General features: G+C 36.2%; 1 protein-coding gene and 1 long non-coding RNA gene across 2 annotated transcripts; one reads left to right on the top strand and one right to left on the bottom strand.

Moving 5' to 3' along the window:
• The first annotated feature begins 293 nt into the window (after positions 1–293).
• On the top strand, positions 294–6,942 carry LOC145618282 (uncharacterized). Its single transcript, XR_014107891.1, has 3 exons — positions 294–548; positions 2,622–2,724; positions 6,907–6,942. It is a non-coding gene; the product is annotated as an uncharacterized LOC145618282 (long non-coding RNA).
• Positions 6,943–7,786: 844 nt separating this feature from the next.
• On the bottom strand, positions 7,787–21,836 carry LOC145618692 (beta-galactosidase 17-like). The gene is made up of 19 exons (XM_081673468.1): positions 21,598–21,836; positions 20,926–21,030; positions 20,379–20,574; positions 19,025–19,113; positions 18,602–18,682; positions 18,201–18,295; positions 17,184–17,254; positions 16,606–16,696; positions 16,412–16,529; positions 16,236–16,331; positions 16,092–16,140; positions 14,466–14,653; positions 13,758–13,829; positions 13,178–13,324; positions 12,118–12,168; positions 8,840–9,002; positions 8,555–8,709; positions 8,407–8,472; positions 7,787–8,263 (listed from the first exon to the last, which is right to left on the bottom strand). The coding sequence occupies exons 1-19, from the start codon at positions 21,751–21,753 to the stop codon at positions 8,159–8,161; spliced, it is 2,094 nt and encodes a 697-aa protein (XP_081529594.1). The 5' UTR covers positions 21,754–21,836; the 3' UTR covers positions 7,787–8,158.
• Between the last annotated feature and the right edge of the window lie 211 nt (positions 21,837–22,047).

Raw genomic sequence — 22,047 nt, 5'->3', positions numbered from 1 at the left:
AACCAAATTACTGATGCAGATGCGATTGTTGATTCTAGTTTAAGTTGTGTAGTTTACATATATTCGATAATGTAGAGTTTAATAAACTCCGACTTAAGTCATATTCATTTCACCTAATTTTGGCTGAATTGGAATTATTTTTACTGAACTTAAATTAATTTTACTCGTATGATAAGATATAGTTTATGGTTGAGTATCCCGTACAAGTATCCAGTAAAAATGTGCAAAATTTAAATGGTTGCACTAGTGAGTGAGTGACATTGTCCTAAAAGTCTAAATTAAAACAAATAAAAGGAGTACTCCGTATGAAAGAGTATGGAGCGTTGTGAGGTGTGACATTTGTGAGTAAATCGTGGACAATCGTACATGATCTAATTTGAGTTGGAATCAGGTGCGGCAGTTATTAGCCCAACGTGTGATTAAGTTGTACTCCGTAGACAAAGAACTGAGTGGAGCAAGGACCTTCAATTCTATATTTCGCACAAGAAACAACCAAAACTCAATTGAAAGTATCAGCAAAACATCCGAGTAACCCTTTGGAACTTCAGGTCATTTCTCTCTCTTTGTCTCTCATTCTTGCTTTCTTTCTTTCTTTCTTTCTTTCTGTCAATCTCCCCTACCCTAGTTTATGTTGTTTGTTTGATGGGATCTTAGATTTTTAAATTTTTGATTTTTTGATACAATACACCTGTGCCCTTGTTCTTGTTTGCTGTCTATCATAGTAGGAATTTTGGTCAATGGATGTTTTTTAATGTAAACTCTAACTTTATCGGGGAATTTTAACATGGATTTTGATGGAAAAACTCATTAATGCCCAAAAATAAAACTGATGATTCAAGATGTATATTTTCCCCTAAATTAGATGGTGAAATGTAAAAATATGAACTTTGGTTTATAGTATATGATCTATAATAGTTATTTCCAATACCTCAATGCCCTTTGACTTGAATTTTTGAATTTGTGGCAAAAATTTATAATTTTTAGTTTACCAGATAGTTAATATACCTAATTACCATGGATGATTCCACTTTCTAGGGTTTGTGAAATAGTTGTATCCTTACTTTGCTTCTCTTCTCAATTCTTACAAGCGGATGCTAAAATTATGGGTGTTGTTTGTGCTTATAACTCATTCTCTACTGAAATTATATGGATTTGATATATGAATAGTACAATAGAGTTTTGTGCTTTTGTGTTTTTTTTTTCCTTGACATTGTGTTTCATTAATTCCTCTTAACGCAAATATGTTTCTGCTTGATGTTGTAGACCTTGCATTGGTTCTTTAACATATCAGAAAAAACACTTAATTACATGCTTGAAATTATAGGAACTCGAGCATTGCTTTGACGTTTTGTTGACTGACTGACCCGTCTTTGACGGAGAATGGATTTTTGTAAGGCCTTTAAAATGGATATCCACCTTATTAGTAGGAACTAGGAACTATCTAGAGTTTTGAACTTTTTGCACCCATCTTTTTCTTGTGTTAAGAGGCTTTGTGCATAATATGTGCTAAGTGTTGGATGCTTTTCAACAATTCAACGGTCAACCTATGTTATTGTTAATTGGGTTGCATTCAATTTGCCTATTGGTGGTTCATTTTTTTACCCAAAAGATGAGATTCTTGGTTGGATCTTTCTGAATGACAAACAATAATCTTCATCGCAGCTCAAAATATGACGTGTGGGGGCAGCATGAGTCTTGATTGCTTGAGTTTTTTCTCAATCTTTGCCTCTAATTACCTTATGCCTCCTTAAACTTGTGGTTGTCCTGATGATTTTTGTGCTTCTTGGTGCCAAAAGTCCCAACTTCATGAGTTCTGTGTATAATATATGCTCTGCCTATCATGACATGTTTGATACTACACTAAGTTGCATGATTTTGCGAGTATAGCACTTTCTATTTGTTAGGTGTTAGGGGTATCCTGGAAACACCCAGGTCGAAGTGTGGGCCGCAATCCAATTAATGATTCTATTTTACCATATCCATACGCAGTTGCATTCACACATATACAAAGAGCATGTCTGGTCTTTGAAATAGTTCAAACCATTTTGAGATTAGATACATGATGTAATTCTGGTAAATGATGGGGGAATAGACATGGGACTATGTAACACTTTAATTGATAACAGCCTTGACATGCCCGCCTGAGTTGTCATAAGAGGATGTGTTTAGGTTGTTAAAGTACTCAAGTCAGCTCATAAATCCATTATGTACTTACATGCATGCTTTGCCTTGCTGGTCAATAAGATCTATGTGGTCATATTCCTTCGCAACTCATCAACCTGAAACTTTGTATGTACTTCTGTTGTTTGAGATTTAGGAACTTCTGTACTTACTTACTTATCTTGCTAGTATGCTGGGATCCTAAAACTTTCATATAAATACGTCTGCATATATCTCTATCTCAAGGACTACTAACAGGACTACAAAAACAACTATCTATCTTGCTGGTAGAGCAGGATCTGTGGTGATTTAGATATATGCATCTCACCCATACTCGCTGAACCTGTTTCTGATAGTATCATGGCAGGGTTTGTTTCTGCAAGAAAGTGGTATATACACCAATAAATAAAAAAAGAGCTGAAAGCAATCTAATAAGTTGTGTCCTTGCTCCTTGTTAGCAGGCAAGAGGAGGGAGAAGATAACAAAACCTGTATGGTTATCCTACTCATATAGAACACACCCTTCTTCGTGTCTACAGCCTGAGATAGAATGCATAATCTCCAAGTAAGAGCCATGCCCTTGGTGATTCAGATAATTCATGTCCTGTTGATCTTTTCTCCCTAATATTTCTTTGAAAACCCTTTTCTTCCCTACAACTTCTGAGATTTCATCTCCTCATTGCACTGTTTCTCATCTTTACAGGCCTATATTGTAGAAGTCTAGACTCTTGTATCATATTCCACGTATATTCTTTCGTGTAGACCTTGTATCCAGCTCAGCTACCGTTGAATGATTCCCCTAACCTCCATTTTATACTTAAAAGTAAATATCATGTGTTATGTCTGCCTTGTAGACTGTAGTGTTTGCCCTTTGAGTAGAATTCTCTTGTTGCTTGAAACTCATGACTCACTCCATTTTAGTCTAAAGATGTATGACTATGTGATAAATGCTAAAGATGTATGGCTATGTGATAGATGCCTGTTTTGAAACCTTTATTTTTAAACTAAAGATGTATGGCTTATGTGATAGATGCTAGAGGTGTCAAAAACTGACCCGACCCGAGAACTCGACCTGAACCGGCAATGATCCGAACCTAACCTATACACGAACAAGGGGGTGAAACTAGTGATCTGTAACCCGACCATATGTTAACCGACAACCGTTTTGATCTAATACTTTCTGACCTGAAACCGAACCTGCTCCCGACCTCTGAATAACCGTCAACCGATTTAATCCGACCCAAAAACAATCTGAAACGAACTAGTACCCGACCCAATTAGAACCTATAGCCGAGTCATGGATATAGGTTTAACTTGAGCACATCGATATTTATTGGAATTGAACTTGAACCAAAACCCAACTCAAAACTAACTCGAACCTGAATGCCCCATCTATTAACCCACTCAAACTTGACTCACACACAACCCAAACCTGAAATTAAATCCGATCTGAATTTGGCTCGAATTGAACCTCACATATATCCGAAAAGGTGAACGACCCAGAATAAACTCAACTGAAAATGATCCGACTCGAACTTGAACTTGATATAAGGCTATATTGACCCGACATATAACCAAATCCTAATTTAACCCGAGACATGATTTGACCTATCCCAAATCCGACTTGAATACCCGAATTGACAACTCTACTATAATACACGAAATCGGAGCGATTTGGGAGGTGTCGGGAGCTGGTGTTGGAATTTCACGGAACACTAAGGGATGAATCTCGGGATCATATAATATTGTGTGGACCCTTATATGACCATTATCCGGCGACGTAAAGGCTCCGGGCCCCAAAACATCAAAATTTCCTAAAAAATGCGTGGATTATAGCCTTCAATTTTGTAATTTTTTTTGACCAAAAATAAAAATTGTCGAGACGTTAACCATGGTCCCTAATACCCTCCAAGAGTCCAATTGGGTCGGTAGAACCATCCAATATGCCCTTAAACGGTCATTTAACCCGTTCACAACTTGAAGTGATTTCGTAAACTCAAGTCTACCACGGACGTTTATGGCAACATATAATGATCATATGTGGTTTCAAATGGGATTAAATGACCCCGAGATGTATCCCTTACGGTTTCAATGCTTTTAGCCACCAGGCCCGAAACATCAAAGTTTCCTCAAAAAGCGTGTATTATAGCCTTCAATTTTGTAATTTTTTGACCATTTTCGCTCGGAACTAAAAATTGTCAAGATGTTTACCATGGTCCCTAATACCCTCCGGGAGTCAAATCGGGTCTAGGGAATTATCCAATATACCCTTAAACGTTCATTTTACATGTTCACAACTTGCACCAATTTCGTAAACTCAAGCCTACCACGGACGTTTATGACAACATATAATGATCATATATGGATTCAAACGGCATTAAATGACCCCGAGATGTATCCCTTACAATCTCAAAGCTTTTCGTCACCGGGCCCCGAAACCTCAAAATTTCCTCAAAAAGCGTGGATTATATCCTTTAATTTTGTAATTTTTTTAACCTTTTTTCGCCATAAAATAAAAATTGCCGAGATGTTTATCATGGTCCCTAATACCCTCCAAGAGTCCAATTAGGTCGGTGGCATCATTTAATATGCCCTTAAACGGTCATTTTACCCATTCATAACTTGAAATGATTTCGTAAACTCAAGCCTACCATGGACATTTATGACAACATATAATGATCATATGTGGTTTCAAATGGAATGAAATGACCCTTAGATGTATCCCTTAAGGTCTCAAGGTTTTTCACCACCGGTCCCTTGAAACCTCAAAAAGCGTGGATTATAGCCTTTAATATTGTAATCTTTTGACATTTTTTGGCCCAGAACTAAAAATTGCCAAGATTATTACCATGGTCCCCAATACCCTCCGGGAGGACAATTAGGTCAGTGGAACCATCCAATATGCCCTTAAACGGTCATTTTACCCGTTCACAACTTGTAGTGATTTCGTAAACTCAAGCCTACCACGGACGTTTATGACAACATATAATGATCATATATGGTTTTAAATGACATAATATAACACCAAGATATATCACCTAGGCTCTCAACACTTGTCGCCACCGGGCCCTGAAACTTCAAAATTTCCTTAAAAAACGTGGATTATAGCCTTCAGTTTTGTAATTTTTTCACCTTTTTTCGCCCGAAAATAATAATTGTCGAGATGTTTACCATGGTCCCTAATATCCTCCAAGAATCCAATTGTGTTGGTGGAATCATCCAATATGTCCTTAAACGGTTATTTTACCCGTTCACAAATTGAGGTGATTTTGTAAACTCAAGCTTACCACGGACGTTTATGACAACATATAATGATCATATGTGGTTTCAAACGGATTATATGACCCCGAGATGTATCCCTTAGAGTCTCCAGGCTTTTCGTTACCGGGCCCCAAAACCTCAAAATTCCTCAAAAGGTGTGGATTATAGCCTTCAATTTTGTAACTTTTTAACCTTTTTCCCCCGGAAATAAAAATTGCTGAGATGTTAACCATGGTCTCTAATACCCTTCGAGTATCCAATTGGGTTGGTTGAACCATCCAATATGCTCTTAAGTGGTCCATTTACCCGTTTACAACTTGCATTGATTTCATAAACTCAAGCCTACCAGAAGCGTTTATGACAACATATAATGATCATATATGGTTTCAAACGGCATTATATGACCCCGAGATATATCCCCTAGGGTCTCAACACTTTTCGCCACCGGGCCCTGAAACCTCAAATTTTCCTTAAAAAACGTGGATTATAGCCTTCAATTTTGTAATTTTTTGACATTTTTTCGCCCAAAAATAAAAATTGCCAAGATGTTTACCATGGTCCCTAATACCCTCTAAGAGTCCAATTGGGTCAGTAAAACCATCAAAAATGCCTTAAACGGTCATTCTACCCGTTCATTACTTAAGGTGATTTTGTAAACTCAAGCCTACCACGGACGTTTATGACAACATATAATGAACATATGTGGTTTCAAACGGATTATATGACCCCGAGATGTATTCCTTAGAGTCTCAAGGCTTTTCGTTACCGGGCCCCGTAACCTCAAAATTCCTCAAAAGGTGTGGATTATAGCCTTCAATTTTGAAACTTTTTAACCTTTTTTGCCCGGAAATAAAAATTGCTGAGATGTTTACCATGGTCTCTAATACCCTCCGGGTATCCAATTGGGTTGATTGAACCATCCAATATGCTCTTAAATGGTCCATTTACCCGTTTACAACTTGCATTGATTTCATAAACTCAAGCCTACCACGTGCGTTTATGACAACATATAATGATCATATATGGTTTCAAACGGCATTATATGAACCCGAGATATATCCCCTAGGGTCTCAGCACTTTTCGCCACCGGGCCCTGAAACCTCAAAATTTTCTCAAAAAGTGTGGATTATAGATTAGATGCCTAGCTTGAAACAATTGACACCAGATTTTATCTTCAGATGACTCCATGTTGATAAGGCTGAAAAATCCTGAAATTATCTGACTCAAATGGAGAGTAAGATTATTGGGATGGAGAAAAGAGAATAGGCTCTATAATAATGGCTTAGTCATTGTACTAAAGAAGTTGCTATTTGTGTGTTCTTGTGCTAGACTTATATTAAGGAGTTAACATAATTCTTAGTTTTTTTCCAAGTCTCAAATGCAAAATTGCTTGTTTAGCTTTTAATTTTATCATTAAAATCCATGAGGGACTTGATTGTCTTGTAAGTTACTGTAACTTGACATCATTATGTTACATGTTATACAGGAAAGGCTATTGAGTGCTTGTTTTGAAACGCAAGGCTATGGAGGTAAAACCAACTGTTGCTTTGAGGGCAATGCTTGTGGGAGGAATAGCTGCTTTTGCAAAAATAGCTGGTGCAATGAAAGCTGCAGGGGGTGTTAAGTTGGGAGCCGCTGCTGCTGCTATGACTGCAGCAGCAACTGCCGCAGTTTCTGGATCAAAAAAGGATCAACCAGATGCCTCTGGATCAAAACAGAATCAACCAGATGCTTCCAAGCCGCCTGCCAAGTGACTTCTTAGACCGCCTATTCCCCTACCTCAATTATTCATATACAATGGTGGCCAGTTAATAATACTGATGAGTACAACAATTAGTGTTCCTAATTTTATGGCAGGAATGCACAGATTGTATAGCTCATGGTTCTTGTAGTTTTCTAGGAATGAACTAGTCTTTTTGAAGGAACTAGTTCTTTTATGTGACTTTATCTGTAAGAGGATGTGACTGTTGCCATGACTGTAAGAGTATGTGTAAACCAAATTGTATGGACAGATTTAAATCAGCAGCTTGCCTCATATACTAAAGTTTTTAGTGGCAGGTGCAAAAAAATACTTGCAGAGAATTAAAATTCAGCATCTAAGTTTCTAACTTGTAATGTTTGGCAAGTATATTAGTACATTACTTGTTGAAGAAGAGGGAGTTTAGATAATTTTACAGTTTCTCAGACTTGCTTGCACTCACTAGTCAGATAAACAAAATATCAAATATTTTCCAAACATTTTATATGGAAATTAGAAAATTTGACTCAATCCAAAACCCATATAGCTGTAACTGAATATATCATTCAATCTGTCACCAACGATCGAAACTTGCAAGTTGCAACATACGTAGTACAAGTGTAGAGGAGAAAAGAAATAATAATAGTATAAAAAAGCATCCACCAAAGAAGCCTACATTAAGTATTTAACCATTCAAGTTTCTACAATCAATTCTACTCTATTACAAAGGGTATGATCATGGTGCCCTGTAATCTTGTATATTCAAGCTTGCGACCAAACCTGGTTGTAAGATTGGCATGTAGCGGATTCAGTTACCTAAAAAAGGATTTGGATCTCCTTATCCATCTTCCTTTTTAAACTGATGTAACTTTAGGCAGTTTAAACAAGTACAAAATCAAACAGATGCAAATGCAATGATTAATTTTGGCATAGACTTTGTAGCAGGTTTCTACTTGTTGGGAGTGAATGCGACGCTTTGTACTTCACTGATATTGTGACTTTATATCTCAAGAATGTTTGAACTAGTTTGACTGCATAAGAACTCCTCGTGCTGAACAAACCTGACCGCAAGATCTGTGTTTGGAGACTCAAGCTCAAAGAGTACCTGAAATGTGAACCTGTTGATTACTGAATTGTACCTAACTTTTAAAACTCCATTTGAGCAGTGCGGTAGCAAATGGGATATATGAGGGAAGCTAGAAAGGTCAACATGCTATAATGAAATTGTAGCATTGAAAAATAACTAACCACTGTATTACTCCCATGGCGAAGAAGTGGAGCAGGGACATAAAGATTGTACTGTGGCCCAAATGTCTGTAAATAGAAAAAAAAGTGTTATTCTTATTGATGATTGTATTGAGAAATGATTCAAAATCAACTAAAATAATAAATCTACCGGCCAATATCGTCCTAAATTGAAATTATTGATGAATGCAAGCCCTTTGCCCCAGCCATCTACTGACAAAAATGTGTCTTTGACTTGATTGGCACTATTGATAGTAAAAGAACCGGTGTAGAAAGCAGGTTCATTAACTTCATTTGATATGTTCTCTGCACAAGCATAGAAAACAATGACAAGTAAACAAGAGTACAACGCTGTTTCAAATATAAGAAAATAAAACAAGATAATACTTGTGATTCTACTCATAACATCCACAAAAGAATGAAACAGAAAACATACTGCTCTGATCTTGCATACGTTTGCCTGCATGTACTGTACTGAGGTCATTGCCAGCAAGCTGAAGTATGGAACTACTCTGATCATTCAGATTGTGGAGTGGAATAGAGAACATTTTCCAATTGTGAAGAGCACGTCCGTCCACATAGACAGGAGACAATATTCCCTGAAATAAAATCACAAAACTGAGTTAAAAAGGTAATATACAAGCCTCATTTTATTCACCTTAAGATAACCTATATATATACTCAGGGAAAAAAATAAATAAATAAATAACAAAAAAAAAATAAAAAAAACAAGAAAAAAAAACAGTTTAAATTAGTATAAATCAGTTTTGATCAGTACAAATCAATAAAAGTCAATTTCAATCGGTGATGTTCAGCTTGAATCAGTAACTTCATATTACAAAATATATTAGTGAATAAATGAAATCAGTTTAATTAGTAAAAACCAGTTGCAATCAGTAAAAAAATCAAAATAATCAATAAATTTAATTTTAGAAATCAGGTGAAGATGAGAGACCCTTATACATCCAAAAACATAGTACAAGGGAAATAGACTGCTAGGAATTAGCTCAGGTCAGAAAGATTAGGGAGAGTTTAAGAAGATGATTAAGCAGAATTTAAGCTAAATAACGGATATTTGTATTGAAGATCAATGTAATCTAACAATACAATTACTCTTCATTCGAGAGGAAGAGTAGCTCTCCCAAAACTAAGCCAAGCTTAACAATAATTTTCTGGATGATCATTATTTCTCCTAATGAGGCCTATTTATAGAAAAAGTCTCATAACTAACTCTAACTTATTCCTCAAGACACACTAATAGGCTATGACTAATGTGGCCCTCCCTCAAATATTGATTCCTTGCAATACCCGCCGCCCAAACATTCACCTTGTCCTCAAGGTGGTTTATTATCGGAACTGGATTCCCGGCCTTGGCAACAATGATCACTAGTGGCAGAAAAATCTGAATAATGCACCAGCATGTAATGAGAGATCATTGAATTTTGGGTAGAGTTGGTCTTCGTTGACTTGACTTGTGCAAGTTGCTGAGAAATAAAGTATAGCTTGGTCCTTGGATCTGGTTGGAAAACGTTTGAGTGGGTGGGGTTGATAGAGATAGGAATGGGCTGAAAAATCAAATGAGAGGAGTGGGATAAGTAATCTGGTTGTGAGAGAATGGGTTGTGAGCTAAATGTTTTAGTAATGGGCCTTGTGAAAGATGAGCTCATTTCCTCCCTTTTACCCTTTTCAGGAACCCATTCAACGTTATGGTATGAGAAGGACCCCCAAGGACTTTCCTCAGCCATGAGATAATGAGCTTGGTAATTGACAAAATTACCCTTACTAGCATAAATCATTTTTGACTTCCTCTCCAAGCCAACAAAGGACTCCAAGCTTCTCTCATACTCCATTGTTACTGGAAGTTTCTGTAACGAATTCCATGGTGCCAAGCCACCCAAAAAATCTGCACCACCAGTGCACACACCCGGGCCACCACCAGATCCACACCCTCCGGCCCCACCAAGCTCGAACATACCCCCTAGTGAATTTCTTGCGAGACTATTACATCCTATACTCGGTTTCTCGCCGGCGACACCTTGACCACTGCTTTCCTGGCCACCAGATGCTCCAGTGGTAAAACCACCTCCACCAGTAAACTCGATGTTACCACTGCCACTGCCAACAGATCTGCCGTTGCCTCTACAACCACTCACCGTCAATCTCGGGCCCTGATTTGAGCTCTTCGACCGGAAGCCAAACATCCCACCACCACTACAATTTTCGACACAACCTCCTGGACCACCACCCGAACCACAACATCCGGCGCCACCTCTCTCAAATATTCCACCATACAAACCACCAACAAAACCACCTGCCTTATTTCTCAACCCACTGCTCTCAAAATCACTGCTAACACCACTCGCAAAAGGCACACCACCACCGGTAAATCCACCTGCAAACTCACCACGGCTTCCACCAGCACCTCCACGACATCCTCCACCCAATTTCTCCACCATCACGCCACCAGAGAAGCTGCTAATGATGGAACAAAAGTTTTGCTCACATCTGGAAATTTCCTCACCTATGGAAATGGTGGCTGACTGCAACTCCTCGCCGATGAAGATGTTCTCTGGAACTTCCTCCTCCTCCATTAAATCTGCTTGGTTCTCTTCATCCTCAAGCTCTTCTTCCATTTCCTTCAACTCCAATTTCATGGAAGAGAAAATTGGAGAAAATACATCATCAAAGATTTTCTCCGGATTTCTTTGAAGGTTATCAACAATCCTCTTCGTTGATTCCTCCATCCTTTCGGAGACTTGCTCAAGTGACCAAATCGGAGCTCCGGCGACCTCCATTCTCTTTTTTTTTTTTTTTTTTTTTTTTTTTTTTTTTTTTTTTAAATGGCAAGGGTGATTCTACCAGGACAGAACTGCTCTGATACCATTTGCTAGGAATTAGCTCAGGTCAGAAAGATTAGGGAGAGTTTAAGAAGATGATTAAGCAGAATTTAAGCTAAATAACGGATATTTGTATTGAAGATCAATGTAATCTAACAATACAATTACTCTTCATTCGAGAGGAAGAGTAGCTCTCCCAAAACTAAGCCAAGCTTAACAATAATTTTCTGGATGATCATTATTTCTCCTAATGAGGCCTATTTATAGAAAAAGTCTCATAACTAACTCAAGACACACTAATAGGCTATGACTAATGTGCCCCTCCCTCAAATATTGATTCCTTGCATAGACATAGTGAATGATTTTAAGCATGAATAGAGATCAAATATCTGTAATTGAGACACAAAATTTCCAGTTACAAGCTTCATGACTCTAATCAAGATGCAAGATTCAAGAATATATTCAAGATTGAAGAGAGAAAGAGAACATGTTTTACAAATATATTATATCACTGTAAAGCAGTTCATAAGCAATGCCTGCTGTACTTTGACAAGCCATAAAACCAACACATACCTTCTTTATATTGGGTATTAAAGCCAAGAGACAACCCCCTAAGTTGAATAGCTCATATGCCAAATAAAGATGATCATAAAGAAAATCCAAAATTAGAGACTGAAACAACTTTCTTGTAGTTGGACTGTTCTAGCCAAAGAGATTTCTGCGTACTCAAAAACTGTCTTTCGCCTTTTTCCAATTTTTATGATGCCAAAAGATATAATAGCCTAAATAAATCATATAGGATAGCAATATGAGGAGAAGAGAGAAAAAAGAGGGTGGGGGTGGGGTGGGGGAGGGAGGGAGGGAGAGAGAAGGCGACCTTCCTGTCAAAGATGTAGGGCCCATAATTAATCCTGCCCATGTTCTCAACCTACCAACACAAGAGCAAAGCTAACGTAAGGTAAATAGTTGACACAAAAGAAAAACATCATATTAGATGTTAACAAACATAAAAAGTAAACTGTATTAGAAAGAGTTGTTTAGAATTCACCAAAAAATCAAGGCATGTAAACTGGAAAAAGGTCACTAAGACATCTGAGGCAAACAAATCATGGATAGAAAAATCAGTATGTTAAGAGCTCAATGTAATGGACTGATTTCGGTCACCCAGTAGAGATCAATATAACAACACGAAATTCTGATTTTAACTAGCAAATTAATAAAGGTGAAAGCTTTAAATTGATTGATAATGGTGGAAGGGTTACAAGCAATAATTTAATAGCTTAAGGCTATCAATCTTCGATAGTGAGTTTAACTCACAACTCTCCAATAATGGCTTTAGGCCATAACTCTCCAAAAGGTTCTCACCAAATTTCTGCCTACCTTCCTTCTACTCCTCTCTACCTATTTATACTACTTAGCCAAATAATACAGCTTTAATTACTAACTTTACCACCCCTTTGTCATTATCCCAATTGCCAATTAAGGGCTGCAGCTTTAAGTTGCTGTTGCTTGCTGTGGTTGTGCCTCAGCACCTTGGTGAGATAGTGCTCAGAGGTGTCCTTTCCTCAGCTGGGTATTGTTTGTATAAAGCACATGTGGCTTGCTTTGATTCGTTACACTCAATAGTTACTGATGCAAATGCACCTTGCAAGGTGTTGTAGCAGCAGTATCACAACAACCAGCAATGCTTCCATATAGGTATTTCTATGAAGGTATATGCAGCCTCATCCCTACAGAAGCACTTATTAGAGGACCAGTGACATATAAAAAGTTTTTAATAGACAATCTTATTATGGGATCACCTCTTTTTTTTTAATGATCCTCTTCATCTACATCACACAGTATTCTAAGTTCATTTTTCACTGAGGCAATTGACAGAAGATCTAAGGTGAATTTCAGGGCACATAAATATGGAGAGGAAAGATAATCTCGTATACCAAAACAAATAAACTGGTTTTTGAAACACACTTCAGATGAGGAAGCTTAAGTTCTTTGTTGGACCATCTCTCAATTTTCCCTGCATAAATTGGTCTTCCTTGATCTTTGGAATGACATGAAACAAATAACTGGGCTCTATCATGTACCTGCAAAAAAAAAAAAAATGAAATTACACATCAAGAACACTTTGAGCTCAATAACAAAAAAAATACGCGCATACAATCATTCAAGGAGATTCTATAATTCCATGTTGATTTTCTACCAAAAAAACATATTGCAAGCATAGACAATCAAGGGTTCGTAGCATTATAATGGCTGGCATCCATATTTTAAAGCCACTGCTAGAAACAGCTTAACTGTTATCATGATAACATGAATACACTTAAAAAGGAAAGTAACATCAACGCATCAGTTACTATTATTAGGGAGACATTAATAAACTTTCACGTGTTCATATGAACAATTAATTAGTATTTGATAGAATAGGGTGTACAAGTACCACAATTTGACAAAAGAAATATTGTAGGAAGTTAGAAGAGATGACTATAGAAATGAATGTAGAAGGATTTTAAATCATACCTTTGATATACTTAAGGTGCTAGCACTATCACGTGTACTAAATTCTGATATGTATAGTAGAAATCCATGCATCTGAAACCAGGAAACAAGAGTACAAGAACGAAGCTTTAGCAGAAGCCATCTGGATCATAAAAAAAAACTCCCACTCAAGCTCACACTCAGTTTTGTAAACGGGTAGATTTCAATCTTAGCTGTCCCAATTTTGGTCAAAGTCGATATCACAATAAATTTTATAGTGCTTTAAAAAAATTAATAAATGAACTGCTTTTCTTTATACCTTTTTGGTCAAAGTGGAGTAGTAAATTATACCTTTTTTTTTTCCTTTGTTTTGGGAGTGGAAGTAATATTCCAAACCATGAGAAGGTAGCATGTAGCAATAAGTTATATAGAGACTAACATTGATCAAGTTATAAGTAGGTACAAAGCTATCAATAAGACAATAACTATGGACCAGACATTAATAACTATTCCCTTTTTTTCTTCCTATGATACAGAAAGTACATGCTTGTTTTCTCTTTTGGTCAGGGAAACACTAAAACATCAACAGAGATGTGTTTCAAATCCAAACCTACTTGTCAAACATCAAACATAATAGCAAGTTAATTGAAATTAGACGAGCAGATAATAATAATTATAATTATAAAAAAAAAAATTAACGATTCTTAAATTATAAAAACACCTTCCTATCAAAAAGTAATTATGAATTACCTGGCCAACAGACTCCATAGAAATTGGGTTAACAGATTCAACAACATTGGCATTATCTTGAATACCAATGATATCAAACAATTTTGAAGTTTTCTCTAATTGCACAAATCCATATCCTGCCTTCTCATTATTGGCAGGGATCGGAGGAAGAGTTGCCACAGTATATTTCTCTATAACCCTCCTTATCGCTGAAAATCAAATTTCAATAGCATAAATTGACAATCAGTATATATAAGAGTACCTGGACAATACATATTACATAAAGTTTCGACTTTGGAAATAAAGACAATATAGCATTTCAGTAACTATCATAGTGCCATAGCAATGTTGCTAAATTCTCTAATCCCACACAAACCACAAATTGAAAGCCTAATTTATACAATGAAGCAGTACATCTTGGGCTCTTGGCATAATTAACAAAATTAGGAGCGAATTGCATTCCCATATCCAATCCTGTTACATTGAATTAAGTAACAGTGTGCCATAGAACATTTACTTACTTCTATATTTGTGGAGAACTATAGTACTAGCAATCCTATCTCTCTCTAAACAAGAGTCTGATGGAGATAGTCCTTGTCCCAAAGGCAGTGCGCCAATGTTATGCTACAAATAAGATCCCTTAATTAATGTTGTCTCCAGTCTAAGCTTCCCATAGGATTCTTTTAAAAGGGAGAGTAAGAGGAGTGGCATGAAAGATTGGTCTACTAATACAATATAAGCTCTTTGGTTTCTTAGTCCGCTTTACATTTTGAAATAACATATTTATGAAACCAGTTCGAATCATTTTGTTTAATAATGGATCCAATATTAATCAAGGGGCCGAGTCCTTCTTATTAAACCATCCTGAAAAGACAAAAAGTTCCCTTTCCTTCTCAATTAAACTATAGAAAAGGTTGCCTCCCACTGCCAAAATTTATGGGATGCAGCTCATAGCATCACTTTTGCAAACAGTCTTGAATGTTGAATCAGAAGCTAAATGAGTACATTTGGGAGGAAAGTATTACTGCAACTTATTTTGGGACAAAGGTTATGAATAACTCTGACGAATTTTGATAATTACTAGCAGAAAGTAAAAATGACAAGGTGTAATCCTATACTTATATATTAAAAAGCGTTCCTAAAATTGTTTATGTGCCACGTCATTCCCCTCTCATAGAATTGTGCCACATCATCACTTAATGACATGTCATTACAAATTAACAAATCATTCCAACTATTATTAAAAAGCTTTTTATGGGTTTCGAACACTACACCTCAAGGAAACAAGAACTACTTCCTTACCACCTTAGCCAATAACAATTGGTGTCATCTATACATATAAATATAACTTAAATGACATGCATCAACTAAAAGGAAATACGAGATAATCAGTTTGAAAAAAAATAAAATAAAAAAAATAAGAATAAAACATTTCACAAACAATAGAGTGTTAAAAATTATTAATCTATACTCTTTATCAATTAGTAACATTATTTTTAATAATTATGCATAACATACATAATCGATGATAATATATTTCATTTTGTCAAAAAAGATGATAACATATTTCATAAAGAAACAAGTTAATCAAAGTAGTAACCCAGTGCAACGCCCGGCAGCACACTAGTTAGCTATTAAAAGAGGTACCTCTAAATTTTGCGTTGTCCACATCACCAGTTTCACGAATTGGTGCATCCTGTGAGAAAAGACAAAATTCATTAAGCACATAGGCCGAAAAAAAAAATTAAAAAAAATATGAAAATTTTAAAACTTTAGGGCAAGGTGACTCACATAATCATAGGATGTAAGGTCAGGCTTATAATCTGAGTCATCTGAACCAGTATTTGCACCATTATAGAACCCAAAGTTTGTTCCACCATGTGCCATCTAAAATTTTGAATAGCTTATATCATATTTCTGGACTAACAGTTCTTACTACTGTTTAAAGGCAATTTCTTTTAGCATACATAAAGAACCACAGAGCCATTCCTCAACAATATCTTTTCTAGCTCTGCTGCTGTAAAATCAGCATCAGTCTTTGCAAGTTTCTCTCCCCAGTGTGTAAGCCAGCCGGTGTAGAACTCCCTGGAATGAGAACATTATAAGTATCACATTGCAGATCATTCTGTCATGTAATAATGACCACAATTATGATGCTTACGAAGAAAGAGGAGGAGATTTTCCAGGTGCATTAAATTCTTTTTGCAATTTAAATATCGGCCATGGCTGATCACCTGTGGTAAAGTCAACAGCTGCCACAGGAAGGGTCACAAGTTTTAATACAGAAATGTTGGTATTGGATATCATAAAACTGAAGTTTATTTCAAAGTAAAATTTGACTAATAAACCAAACATAATCATCTAAACTTTAACCTTAACTTACAAGCATTACAACCAGTGTTGCAACAATGGCATGAATTACCATTATGAAAACTTCCAAGTTAAATGTTTAAATTCAAGAAAATTCAGATAGATTGGTAAGATAAAGTGAAGATGAACATCTTAGCATGTTTCATGCTATTATATACCAAAATAAGAGGGACTAAACATTTAAAGCCAAAACACATTGCAACCTAATGACACACAACAGCCTTGTGTAACCCACTTAAGAAACCAAACTACAATATTCAGTTATGCAAAGCCCATCTTATTGTATAGTGGCCTATATTGTGTTCTCATGCAAGGAAAGCATCCTTTTCTATTAAGCAGATGTATTTCATTGACAATTCTTGGTTTTACCTGAATAAACATTGTCTCCTGGGATAGTTCCTTTCTTAAGGGTTACTCTCGTACCTCCATCCGTGGTATACCTGATGCAAAAAGTAAACAAATTTGTCATGGATCCAAAGGGTTTTTAACTTTATACTATAATTAAAAAAATATTTAAGTAAAAACAGTATTTGCAAATTGCTCAGAACTAGTCAAAATATTAACTTGGAATTGCATATAGCCATATGGTGACAGGGTTTCAACCTACAGTTGTCCTACACTTTGATAATAATGGTATACACTATAGAGTATATAAAAGTTAAGTAGACAAGGGAACTAAACATACACTTCAAGAGAAACTAATTACTTCAACATTAAACTAAAATAAATTATGTTGTTTACGATAATTTTCTCTCCTTTTTTTCAGGCAGGTAAGCTGTGGTCCTTTAGCCCAACCCAGACTCCGAGTCTCCGACATAGCCTAAGAGTAACGAGGCAAGGAGAGACAAGGTCGGGCCCTAGAACCTAACCACTAAACATTTCCCCCACCATAGATTGTACATTAAAATTGGCTCAAACCCCATGGAACCATAATATATGGGTTCTGTGCTTTACCACCTTCAGGAGCTGATTCATGTTAAGAAAGGGAAGGGAGTTTACACAATTTCATGACGTCCAGATAAATCTATTGAATAAATCAGAGCTAAGCACACCCCACTTATTGTAACTCGACCTCACATGTGCTACAAGAACGGCATAACGCAAAGCCATAATTTTCAGAAACTATATTTAAGATCTTTCCACATTGAAACACATTTTTTCCTAAGAACATTATGTAGGACGTGATGCAGCTCTTACAATTAATATTTAATTAAAAATATAAGATGACCAGCATTCAAACCAGTTACCAAAAGGCATTTAAATGGCAAAAGAACATCTTGTGAAACTGTTTACTAGGAAAAATCTATCACGAAAGATGCACATATATATCTAGCATTAAACTATCTTGAACCACGAAAACAGCATAAAGGACCCAGGAATCCTTACAAGATAATGTCATCTCCAAGGTGTCTTCTGGCCAATTTGACCAGGTGATGCAGGTAAGCTTTATCATCTGCATATGAACCATATTCATTTTCTATCTGCCATAAAATAATTTCTCCTTAGAACCTAATAAGAAATATAAGGTTTGCGCAAAATGTGTTGAAAAAATGGGGATTAATTCTAATTTATTGATTCAAAATATCTTCACTTTGTTATAAAAATCATAATACAGGTGAGGCATCACAAACTCAAAGTAACATATTGTGGATGTGCAACTTTCAAGGAACAAGGGCCCATTCATAATCATTCCTTGCTGATCAATTATTGCTTTTTTCTATAATTACTTTCTAATATAAGCTATGGCTATCCTAAAGAAACTACAAGGATAAGGGGGGGAATTGCACCTGAACCATGATAATAGGACCACCATTTCCATAAAGCAAAGGAGCCACCAATGGGAGCAGTATACCCCACCACTTATCTACCTGCAGCAACACATGAATTTTAATAGTGTGCATCAAACCGAAGGGAAACATATAAGTGATAGACAAACACTAGTAGACAACTAACTCAAGCAAAAAGTTCAAATTTGGCAAATGTTGGCAAGCATATTACCATCATTTTTTTGTAGCAAAAACAGCACACCTATGGCAATAGTATTTAGATAGACCTCCAGACTTTCTTTCACCAAAACCATATTTAGTGAACCCAGCCCATTGAGACATAAGCCTTTTTTATAACAATTGAACTAAACTCAGGAAAGTCATCAAAGGTAGCCTAACAAAGCAAGTAATTGTAATGTACAATAAACCGAGAAGGTAACATACCAATTCAAGGTACATAGGATCTGAAGATCTCAGTCTAAGAGTTGGCTCTGTAGCAAGTAGCCAAGCTGGAAATCCACCCAGATCCCACTCTGTAACATATTCATATATTTTATGTTCAGCAATTTGGTCAACAGAAAGCAATATAGAACAAAGTGGTCAAAAGAGGAAGGGGTGAGCTGTAGAGAGAGAAAATGAAAGACAGAATAAGTTTTAGTAACTACTGGGGAAAAAAATAAGCTATAACAGCATAAAGACAGTTTTGGCTTTTGGTACCAAAAATCATTTTTGTGCTCTCTGTGGTACACTCCAGTAGAAAGACTAGATTGAACAAAAATATATAAAAACTAGAATGACAAAAATAGCGCATTAAATATCATGCATATTTGTTGGTCAAAACTCAAAAGTGCTATAGAAATAAATTATGTGAAGCAACTATAAAGATAAGATTAAAGGAATTACATATCTAAATCCAAAATTCAATATCAAAGAATAAGACTAGCTTTTCAGTTTTTACTAAAGAAAAACAATTTGCTTGACAAAAAGAGCAATTCAATTGAAGATGCAATGATCTTTTGTACAAACGACAATTGAAGAAAGACCACAGAAAGCACATGACTTTAGGATAAAGTCAAAGTATAGTAACACGATGTAATTTCAAAATATACCTTATTAGGAAGAAATCTCTACAAATAGAATGACAATCAATATGGTACACATAACAAGTGCATACAAAAATCAACACGTAGACCTGACTCCTGAGTCTCAACATTCTCCATTCACATCATTCTACCAAGAGAAAATGACCTTTACCATTTCCCTCTTTTTCTGCAAGGTAAAATATCCAAATCTAGAAGGTCACGAGTCCTCCACTGAATTATACACTTATACTCTTGTACACCAACTTCTTTCTTCATCCTGAATCTTGCTTATTATCCAAACCCATCCCACCCAATCAAAAACGGGTGACAAAGTAGTGCATTTTATGGACCAACCTCAAGATTTCCATCCAACTACCCCTCCACCAAATTTAAGACAGACAAAGTTGCATCACATTTTCCCATACCTCAGTTGGCTACATTTTATCTTAGACTTCAAACAGAAGTTTAGAACCCATTTAAAAAGCTAACATGAGAATAACTCCCAAAATCCCCTAAAATCACTCTGTCGAAGTTAAGCATTCACAATGTTCCACTAACTTCTGATTTTAACTAAATGATGCAGATGAGATGAGCAAACGAAATTACAAGAAGGGGAAAAAAATACTACCTTCGGTCCAATTATTTTTTCACAAATAATACCCCTTTGTTGCAAGTAAATTGGACCGGAGGTAGTATTTTGAAAAAAAAATACATACCTGCACATATGTAAGGGCCAGGCCGAAGCATGACAAAAAAACCTAGCTTCTGGCAGAGTTTAAGGAATGATACTATGTCAGCAATACCATTGAATTTCAGATCACCAGGACTTGGTTCATGCAGATTCCATGGAACATAAGTCTGAATTGTGTTTAAGCCCAACGCCTTTGCTCTTAACAGTCTATCTTCCCAATACTGCATTGCCAGCACACGTTGGTTAACAGAGGGCCTATGTAAGGGTCACCGTCTAACAGACTTAATACCAAGAATAAATCCCAGGATTCAAAAAGGCATTAAAATCCCAGTTGTTGCTTTCCCAATTCCACAATAGAATTCAGTTTGCTAATTCTCATGCTTAGTTGATTAAGTTAAATGCAGACCACCTTCAAATAAGAATAGCTCAATACACACTAAAGTGACAAAACATGATACGGTAAATACACGGATTTGTTGTCCAATTTCAGAAATATATAATAAAGACCACCAATCTTATTATCTACTTTTTGCAATGAGAACTCTAGGTTTACTGAAAATCTGATAGGGTACCTCAGGAAGAACACGAAAGTAATGCAAATCCCCACCAATTATTCGGAAAGGCTCACCATCCTTCCAGAACATATCATGAGCAATCTCAAATTTCCTGATATTAAGCTGATAAAATTAAATGAAGACTAATTAATTACAAATAAATTCAAAGCCACTAAGCAAAAATATCAAATGTTAAGAACATTTATTCACAGAGGTAATATATTGTAGAAGCAATGTTGGAGATAACAAGAAATTGCAACACAAACCATATAGAAATGATCCACCATACACTCTTACAATTATAAACTTGACACAAATTAAAACCGAGTTAAAAAAGATCATTATCTTACATCCACCTTGGAGTTTAAGATCATAGATCATCTAAGCAAAGAAAATAGACAACAAATGTCTCAAACACTTGATGAACAGACTCTTGAATACATGCTCTACCTAACTAAAATTTCCTGAATATATTCACTTGATAAAAAGTCCCACTATAATTCCCAATTATAACCTTTAAATTAAGGTATTATTTCACCTACATGATTATCCATACAATTGCAAGAAAATCCAATAATTGAAGTAAATCAAAACCTAATATTTAGAAATACGAAAGAAATTAAACAGAAAGCGATGAAAATTGAGAGCAAAATACTAGAATCAAAGAGAAAAAAGGTTAAAATTGAAAACCTTTTTGCGGTGGCGATGATGGGAGGGAGAATGAGAGGAGAGAGAAGGAAGGGGAGCAACGAAGGCGAATAAGGCAAGGGAAGCGAGAACAGAGAAAATGAGAGTAGAATTAATGCTCTTCTTCTTCATTGTCGAACTAGGAAGATCATCTCTCATGCTTTTCCAGGTTTCTGCAATACTACTGTTACCATTATACTCCCAACATCCCTAAAGCGAACTAAGATGTAATTTAGGGATTGGAGTAGGGGTGAGCAAAAACTGTGGGTACCCGGTGTTGGAATTGGAACTGGTTAGGACCCGGTGGGTCTGGACCCGGACCCGGTTATACCGGTTCCAATTCTGGGTCCAAAATATAGGACCCGGTTATATCCGGTTTCAATTCCGGGTCCTATAATTTTGGACCCGGTACCCACTGGGTACCCGATTATACCAGTTCCAATACCGGATACC

The sequence above is a fragment of the Chenopodium album genome, chromosome 26 (assembly GCF_948465745.1).
Source record: "Chenopodium album chromosome 26, dcCheAlbu1.1, whole genome shotgun sequence".
In the NCBI taxonomy this organism is placed as follows: domain Eukaryota; kingdom Viridiplantae; phylum Streptophyta; class Magnoliopsida; order Caryophyllales; family Amaranthaceae; genus Chenopodium; species Chenopodium album.
This window is presented reverse-complemented; position numbering and strand designations above follow the sequence as displayed.